Consider the following 9325-nt stretch of genomic DNA (forward strand, 5'->3'; position numbering starts at 1 on the left):
GAGAAAAAATGCACAGCATCATCTCTAGCCACCAAGTTGGGATCTGACAGTTAAACATGGGAAAGCAAACTGTTGATACACTTCTGTCACTGTGACATCAGAATAGCATTCTAAAACRGTATGAGAGTGGGTATACTGGTTTTTACTGTCACAGAAAAAAAATTAAAAAAGAAGTTTAATTTATAGTTAAGATTGTATATTAAACCTGAAAGTGACAATGGTTAAATGAAATTAATTCCACTTGACAGTGTAATTATGTGTATTTGAAGGGGTTTGTTACATCTGAAGGTAAGCTGAGTTGTTATCATGCGTACCAGACAGTTGTTATCATGCTTACCGTTCTTGTAATACTGTGGTTTTCTTTGCTAGGTGACACTACGGTATGCAGTTCCTCACAAGACACAACTTGAAACATTTTGATAAAATGAGATGCTTGCGGAAACGATCAGCAGTGTCTTTCTTAGGAATCCTTGTAGTTTGCTTGCTGTTTATGAACTTGTACATTGAAGATGGTTATGTTTTGGTAAGTTGGTAAGAAGTGATCTTGTAGCAACAAAACAGGCTACATTCCCAGTAAAACAGTAAATTTCATAATTCCTTCAATTTCCCATTTTCGTGTAGCATTTACCGTGAAGTATCGTCCAAATGTGTTGTTTATGATGAAACCATCTTCAAAATATATATTACAGAGAAMGTGTGTCAGTAAGACCCTAACAGTCTTTTTCACAGAAGTATGTCACTCTTTATTGCACATGTGGGAGACAATGAATGTAGCAAAACAAAGATATCTCCATCAGGTGTCCTTTGAGTCAAAATATACTCTTGTCTTTTCCATACTTCTGGATTCCCCTTAATTTTAATGTTGGAGATAAACTACATCTGAACAATTTTTGTGACCTGGGAGCTCCTTTTTCAGTACACACTGCAAATCTCACCTCTAACACTGCATTAAAAGCTATTAAAAAAATTATAAAAGAAAAATTACACCAATTCCACCTACTTTAAGCTCCTTGCATAAAAAAAAATCCATTTTTAGTGGATTTATTTTGTGTTTTTTCTTACTTTTTATAACTCAGGTTTGAGTCTGACCGGTTCAGTGCTACAGCATTAACAATTAGACAAAAATTAAATCTAATGTAAGTTTATGGTTTTGAAAATAATTGTGGAAATATTTATGTTAGGAATTTCAACAACTAAGCTACCAAAAACATAACATAACTCTACAGTTTATATGTTACCTAGGCTGTTTCAGTGCTGAATGCCAAGTAAGCTCCAGAGACTTGATTCATGCATTGAATTTCCAGATCTTTGGACATTGGACTGGGCCCAGTAGAAGAACATTATGGCTTAAAAACTGGATCTTGCCAATAGTAAGATGACTAAACTGAATTCCTTATATTGTGATATGATTAGATCTATCTTTATCTTGAACAGAGCTTGGACAGTATAGGCTTTCCAATACTCTGAAAGGTGAAGTCTGACCTCATTTGCATCTGAAAAGAAACATAATAGAATGACAAAAAGTGGAATACACAAGTAGTAAAATGGTTACATTATTTATCAGAACCATATATACATTCCTAATTATTTTAATTTAAAGTATTGTAATTATAAAATAGTACTATAAATATTTACAGTATTACTATTATGCTATTACTTTTTTAATCCATTGAAAAGATACCTTTCTTGCTTATGATTAAATTTGGCCTGGCTTATCATATTTTTTTCCGAGTGTTATTTTCCTTAATGTTTCTTTTCTGTTCACTAATTGCTTCAAACTCTCCCAGATGTTTCTGAAAGTGCTTTTATTATCACTGCTAATGGTGTTCCTCTTGGCTTGTTTTTAAAATCTTTTCCTGTCCTATTTGCCAGCTCCCCAGATGGCTCCATGTTTTATTCTTAATTTGGTCTTTTTCCCCCCTTTTTTTTTTTATAAATTCACTCTCTTTCATTGCTTCTCTCATCACAGTTCTGGCGTGTTTGAATTCATGTAGCTCTCAGCCAAGTCTCTTGCCAAGTCTCCTGAGAGCACTTCCAGATCTCTGGATGCCTTTATGGTCCATCAAGTGTTTTTCAAGTGTGTTAGGCTGTTGACTTTTTAGCTTATTTATTTAGTTTTATTTTCAACTTTCCTGACCCTGTCTGACAGCTCCAAACACACCATGTCTGCTGTGTTGTCTCTGCTGAGGTAAAAGATGAGCAATTTCAGTGTTTGTGGTGAGCAGAGATATACATGGAGAAAGCTTTTGAGGACAGCAGGCTAACCAGTTTCCCTCAGGGAATGAGAATCTGAAAGTCCTCAGCGCCCCAAAAGCTCTCTGAATTGCAGCCAGTCTCCTGCTGGACTATCTCCTAAAGGCAAGTGGTAGAAAGAACTGACCTGGAGTTCCCCTTTCCTTTCTCAAGCACAAGGCTGGGCAAGGGGATGTGGGGCTGGTGTCACTGGCATCAGATGTAAGATGTGGTCTTTTTCAAAATGTTGGAATATTAAAATGAGATTCATTTTGGCAACTCATTAGAAGGGGGAAGAGARCCCTTCTGGTCTTGCTGAAAGAGTCCCACATGTGCGGAGAATCCCTTCACTSTTTTCTGCAGGGTATTTTCTGCAGAAATGGAAAGTTAGGGCCCATGGGGCAAAATAGATTAAGTGTATTGTGTAGAAGGTATGCAGCCATGCAGTGCTGATGCAAATGTGTTTGAAAATCAGTTTAAGTTGCTTCATCTGCAGCGTATGAGTTACAATTGATCAAGTCTTTTGAAGCCATACTAAGCTAATTTAAACCAGGCATCACCATATACGCAAGCGGGGTTTACACCTAGTCAGTGTTGTAAGTGAGCGGAAAGTGAAGCATGTGTTCTGCACTCTGCTGTGAATGCTGATCACTGTTTTGGGCACTATGAAAAGAATTGCGCTTTCATAGTTGACACAGCACCCTTAGCAGAGCAGAGTATCTTCACAAATTGTGGAGAACTCTGCCACTTCATCCTATAGCCCCCAAATGCCTCCCACATACCAATTTACTAGAATGTAAGTCAGCGGTTAGTTAACAGATGAAAGCCAAAACCATAATAGAAAAATCTAGAGAAGAAAACCAAGGGCCAAGGATTAACCAAGTTAATCAAGTTCCTCAGCTTCGTAGATATCTATGTGGTAGTCAGAGATAGAAGAAACAGATTTTAATCGCCTGAAAAAATCCAGATATCAGTTTTGCCCATCATTCAACAAAGAAATGGAATGGTGACTATTAAAAAGAAATGTTAACTGCCAACGGCATTTATTAAAGAGGAAAAAGAAAAGGGAAAATTTTTGTGGTCAGTTTAAGTGTTTTGCTTGTTAAAATCAAAACATTTTCTCCTGACATTGTCTATTTCTAAACATTTTATGTGGCAAAACATCAGCAGAATAAGTTTCCATTCCAAAACCYTATGAAACAAGAAAGTTTCACTCTCCGTTCTGAAACGTAACACAATGTTTTGATATTAAAGAAAGCATTTTGCAAAAATAAGTTTTCTGACCAGCCCTTATTCTTTTCCATCTGTTATTTTTCATGGAAAATCTCCTGAAGTTTTGGTGTATTTTCTTCCTAGATCATTGAGTTACATTTTAATCTCAAACCTGATCAAACTTCCTCTCATAATTTATGAGCAAATGCAAAGTGGCACAGAAGCACTAGAGAGAAATTACTCAAGAGACACTGCAGATCAAGAGAGCATAACAGCGCAGGTAGATGCCTCTGGATGTCTGCCAAAGATCTTTACTAAGCTCAGAATGGATTATTTACTACTTSCATGCAAGAAAAACAATGAACTTTAAATGAATGTAAGATCAGTTTACAGAAATACTTCTTTGTGCTATATAATATACCTTTGAAACATTTTTAATATTTATGCCATTAATATGAGTGCTGTTTGCTTTTTCTGTGGTAGCTCTTGTTAACAGCAGTACTATCACTGCACAATACTTCCATTTAATGACAGATCAGGAAGTTTCAGTGCATTAACATACTGAATAAATTAGAAGAAATGTGCCTGTCATCAGACTAAAATAAAACTAGGTAAAYTAAATGAGCATTTCTACTTTCAAATTCAGCCTCATGACCTGTTAGATATTTTACCTTTTTTTTTTAAGGGCTAAGGAACAGATTTTCCCTTAGGCCCAAGTGATCTTACGGTTCRGGCACTACTGATGAAGCAACTCTTTCCTTTCCTTCCCTCTGCCTTTACTGTGGCTAGGGAAGTCTCTTGGAAGAAAAAGTCTGAAGAAGGAGGCAGGTAGAAGAGGCATGATGAAAAATGTACCTTTTGACTATGCCATCAAAGTGTTCACCAGATTCAGAGAAACTTGTGCTGTCTTCATGATCACATGCATATCTTCTTATCACAAGCCTGAGTTGAAGCTACACAGAAAAATGACAAAATGAGCCAGATGCCAGGATCTAGATTTTTGTTTCATTTGCAGCAGTTTTAATGACTTTTTTAATCACTGAAAACATTTTTTTAAAAATCTCCTGTTTCTACATCTGTTGCTGACTGTTTTGTTATCCCTCTTTTGAATACCACAATATTTTTTTTCTAATAATTTAATGTTTGCTATCTTTCCAGAGTTTTTGTGCAATTTTTTTTTTTCTTTTCCTGTTACTGCTATCTGGATGTTTACAGTAATTTTCTGTAGCCAAAAATGTATGATATTCAGTAATCTTTCTTGGTTTGCAGGGTTTTTGTTTGTTTTTGCTGTTTTGGTTTTTTTTAATGAGGTGACACCTACATGCTTTTCACGAAAGCTGACATTGAAAAATGTTATTCTTGGAAACCTGCCTGTCCATGTTTCCTCTCTAGCTGGCATTCACCAAATGTGTTTGTCTCTCTCCCTTTTCTGTTCTTTTTGTTTTTCAACTAATAGGAAGGGGACAAGCAATTAATCAGAGAAACAGCCACGCACCAACTCAACCCAGAGCGTTATGCTCCCAATTTTAAAGACTTGTCTAATTTCTCAGGATCAATAAACATTTCCTATCGTTACCTAGCTGGCACACCTTTGCCAAGGAAAAGTAAGTAACTGCAATTTCAATGTTATGAAATGAGGTAATTTTGAAAAGGGGTTGAAATCCATATAGTACCTGTGGTACTTCTGGGCAGGAGGGACTGAGTTAAGCAGTGACAATCTCAAGAGGGTTAGAGGGACAGCTATCACAGATACCCTGCAGGCAGCCCCTGGGTGGTCTGTGTGAGCATACTTCTGTGGATGTCTTTCCAGGAAAGAAGAAGATGATTTAGGTRTGAGCACCAAGGCACATTCTGGTGGTGTTCTGCAACCACCCTGAGACCACGCTGTCAATCTCTGTATAACCTGAAAATCCCATCTTTAGTATGCTTGGCAGCAGATGGATACATCCTTCAGGTCCACTGCTCTGCCAGCCAAGCAGTTGCAAATGGACCTCCTTGCTCCWTTAGCTGTGCTAACAAGAGATCTGGATTGGGCTACTATCAGGACAGTAAAGGAGGATTCTTCTCACAGCCATCTGCATTTAGTTATTCTTATTTCAGACATGGTTCAAGGCTTTCCTCTAAAAGTGAATTATGTCCATATCTAGACTTTAGATGGTGTCCTTTGGGATCTAAATCAATCATTTCACATAGACAAGACTCCRATGTCCAAGCCCAGAAGGTAAAATAAAATAATATGCGAGTTGTAGAAAGCTATAAAGTTTGTTCAAATTAGATTTGAAAAATTTGGGGCTCTATAGGCAGTGTAAATGACTTCTGGGTGTTGTACTTCACTGTACAACTGCATTTTAAGCAGACTGAAGCCTCGAGGGAAACCATGAATCACTATCAGAACAATCTTTTACAAACTACTACATTGTAAAAAAATTGAGGTAGGTTCAACTTAAATACACCCTGTCAATTACARAGTCTTAACATTTTTTATATCAGAAGTTAGAAAAATAGACATACATTTGCAAATATCTGAAGAAAACTCCTGATTTGGAATGCTGGTAAAAATGCAATGGCAGTGACTACAAAACAGCAGACATGAAAATTGTCTCCTTATAAGATACATCTCTGTTTAAAAATAATGTAACATCATTAAAAACTATTTGTACAAGCAAGGAGAGAAGTTCTCTTCTACTTTAAAATAATATCTAAGTTGCATCTCACAAGAGGGTGTTCCCTGTAAAATGTTCAAGAAGTCCTGAAAGACKGTTAGAAAAACTATAAGCAAGGAAAAATTAGACTAATTTACTTAAAAATGAACTCTGAGAAAAAAAGATCCACACAAAATTCATAAAACTGTGAAGTTGTGCGTAGATGCAACTAGACTGCTAGAAGGCTTAAAATGAAAAAAGTGCTGCATTTGGTAGTTCCTTGCTCTAAAAATATGTTGTGAATAATCCCCTCATAATCCCCTTTCTTTTAGCAGATTTTACAGCCTTATCATTGTCCATGTGGCTTCGTCTATGAGGCGTTTATGTACACACATTGCTTTGGCGTTTGTCCACAACATGCTGCCCCTCGCAGTAAACCAGCAAATGTTTAAAACTATAGTCTCCTTTGGTCCATTTGATTGCAATATCATATTTCTTTATGGAAAGTCAGTAAAAGTTCTTTATTGCATGCAATTTGATATGTTTGCAAACCAAATTTCTCAGTCTTCGTCAGCCACAAGGTTTCTATAATATAAGCATAACTCTGGAGTGATATGTGAAAAAAACCACAYCATCTTTTTGATTAAATAGTTTGCAATATCAGATATTCAGTTTTTGTTTCAATTGCTTTTTGTACAGGATATCTTACAATTGGACTATCCTCTGTAAAACGGAAAAAGGGAAACTACTTGCTTGAGACCATCAAATCCATATTTGAGCAGTCAAGCTATGAGGAACTCAAAGAAATTGCAGTGGTAGTACAGCTGGCAGATTTTGACTCGGCCTGGTGTGAAGGGATGGTCCAGGATATTTCACAGAAATTTGCACATCATATAATTGCAGGCCGGTTAATAGTTATTCATGTCCCTGAGGATTACTATCCTGTACTGGATGGCCTTAAGAGAAATTACAATGACCCGGAGGACCGCGTGAAGTTTCGATCRAAACAAAATGTAGATTACGCTTTCCTTCTAAACTTTTGTGCTAATCTTTCTGACTATTATGTGATGCTAGAAGACGACGTTCGCTGTTCAAAGAATTTTTTGACTGCTGTTAAGAAAGTAATTACCTCACGAGAAGGATCCTACTGGGTGACTTTGGAATTCTCCAAGCTGGGGTACATAGGAAAACTTTACCATTCTCACGACCTACCACGCCTCGCCCATTTTCTGTTGATGTTTTACCAAGAAATGCCTTGCGATTGGCTGCTCATCCACTTTCGTGGGCTGTTAGCCCAAAAGGAAGTGATACGTTTCAAGCCATCTCTGTTCCAGCACATGGGATACTACTCGTCTTACAAAGGAGCTGAAAATAAGTTAAAGGATGATGATTTTGAAGAGGAATCATTTGATATCCCTGACAACCCGCCTGCAAACTTGCACACCAATATGAATGTATTTGAAAACTATGAGGCAAGCAAGGCTTACAGCAGCATTGATGAGTACTTCTGGGGAAAAGCTCCTTCTACCGGAGACTTCTATGGGATTGTATTTGAAAAGCCCATTAAAATCAGTAAAATTAAAGTTGTCACTGGAACTGAAGATCGGCAAAATGACATTTTACATCACGGGGCCCTGGAAGTAGGTGAAAAGATTGTAGGCAGTAAAAAAGGGAGACAATGTACCACTTACTTGAGACTAGGGGAGTTCAAAAATGGGAATTTTGAAATAATGGATGTAGAGCACAAAGTTCTGTTTGATATTAACTGCATGAGAATACTTGTTACTAAAAGCCAAAAAGAATGGCTGATCATTAGGAGCATTAGCATCTGGACTTCTCAAACACCAAATCAATAAAGCAAGGCCACCTGAGAAGGTACAGAATGCATACAATCAACTGGGTCACAACTGATGCCATTCCCCAGAGAAACAGACACTTCCAGCTCTTCACTAGAGATACAGAAAATCTGGGGAAATCACAAAACAAGTAAAGAAATTTATTTTTTACCAGTTTGGTCAGGCAATATATAAACATTTATTTGTTAAAAATTTTGAATTTTATAGGAAACAAAAAAGTTCTCAAACCTCTCTTGACATCTTTAAACCCTTTTTTATTATTATTTCTCTGTAAGAGAGATCYTGTGGACTACCCAGAACAAAAAAAAAAACCATCTTATAATTGCCAAAAGGTTTAAATCTATAACCAGTATGTTGTAAAAAGAAATTGGATTGCCCTTTATGCACATAAAAATTTAAAATCTTATGGTAGTATGCGTTCGTAATGTAGTTGGTAATGTGTTTCTTTTACAGGCAGTTGTGACAAGGAAATCTGTCCTGAAACTGGCAGTTTACTTCCAGCACTGTAAGAAAATAATGTGGCTAGTCATTGCGACTTCTTGTCAAAAGGGAATGTATAAAATTATAAATCTGACATGACAATTATGTAAAAAATAGATAATTGCATCTGTTATTCTGTCTCTACAAATATTCTTTGTTCTTTATACTGGATCCTTTCATTGAAATAAGCACTACTTGGATTCTGTATTACTTAAGGGACCAATTTTACTCTCTTGTTCAAAACGCCTCACACTATGCAAGCCTTCTGCTTGAATACCCATGGCACTATCAAACCCAGGTACYTCACAGGCAGGTCTGTTCTCTTAGACAAGCATTTAACAGACCTCACCTTCAACATCTTCTGTTCCTTCATGATATGGAGAACTCCCCCTGAGAAATCTGCACATAGCTGATTACTACAGTTTGCTTTCCAAGGGCTGTCATGCCTTCCATATCTGTGTGTCCAGTTCATGTGATACAAATGCAAAGTGTACTGGGTTAATCAGTCAGGGGTGAATGTAATCTCCAGTTTGTCCTGAGTGATCTGTAATGAATAGATGAGACACAAAATGAAGAATCCTTATTCAATGAGAAATTAATCTGAATTACTTTTTTGGGGGTGGTTTGGCTTTGGAGTTTTTTTAAGTTTTTTTATTCTGATTGTAGACATCTTCCCACTGCCTCTGGTTATTTTGTRTAAGTATATTTTGCCTGGCTTTAGACAAGAAGCAGAGAAGTTCCTCCAGTCCATATGATTTCAGTGTTGGCTCTGGGCTTCTATGCATCACACAGGGAGGCTGCATAGCATATGATTTATACTATGCATATACATTTAGATTAACAGAATCTGTGGAGTTTTTTCCTCTAAGAAACTCCCTAGATTGTCTCAGTAGACACACTAAG

General features: G+C 36.9%; 1 protein-coding gene across 1 annotated transcript; it reads left to right on the plus strand.

Moving 5' to 3' along the window:
• The first annotated feature begins 375 nt into the window (after window positions 1–375).
• MGAT4C (MGAT4 family member C) lies at window positions 376–8101 on the plus strand. Its single transcript, XM_057374761.1, has 3 exons — window positions 376–523; window positions 4901–5048; window positions 6786–8101. The coding sequence occupies exons 1-3, from the start codon at window positions 383–385 to the stop codon at window positions 7940–7942; spliced, it is 1446 nt and encodes a 481-aa protein (XP_057230744.1). The 5' UTR covers window positions 376–382; the 3' UTR covers window positions 7943–8101.
• Window positions 8102–9325: the final 1224 nt, after the last annotated feature.

The sequence above is a fragment of the Malurus melanocephalus genome, unplaced genomic scaffold, assembly GCF_030028575.1.
Source record: "Malurus melanocephalus ecotype Western Australia unplaced genomic scaffold, MMel_1.1 scaffold_232, whole genome shotgun sequence".
NCBI lineage: Eukaryota > Metazoa > Chordata > Aves > Passeriformes > Maluridae > Malurus > Malurus melanocephalus.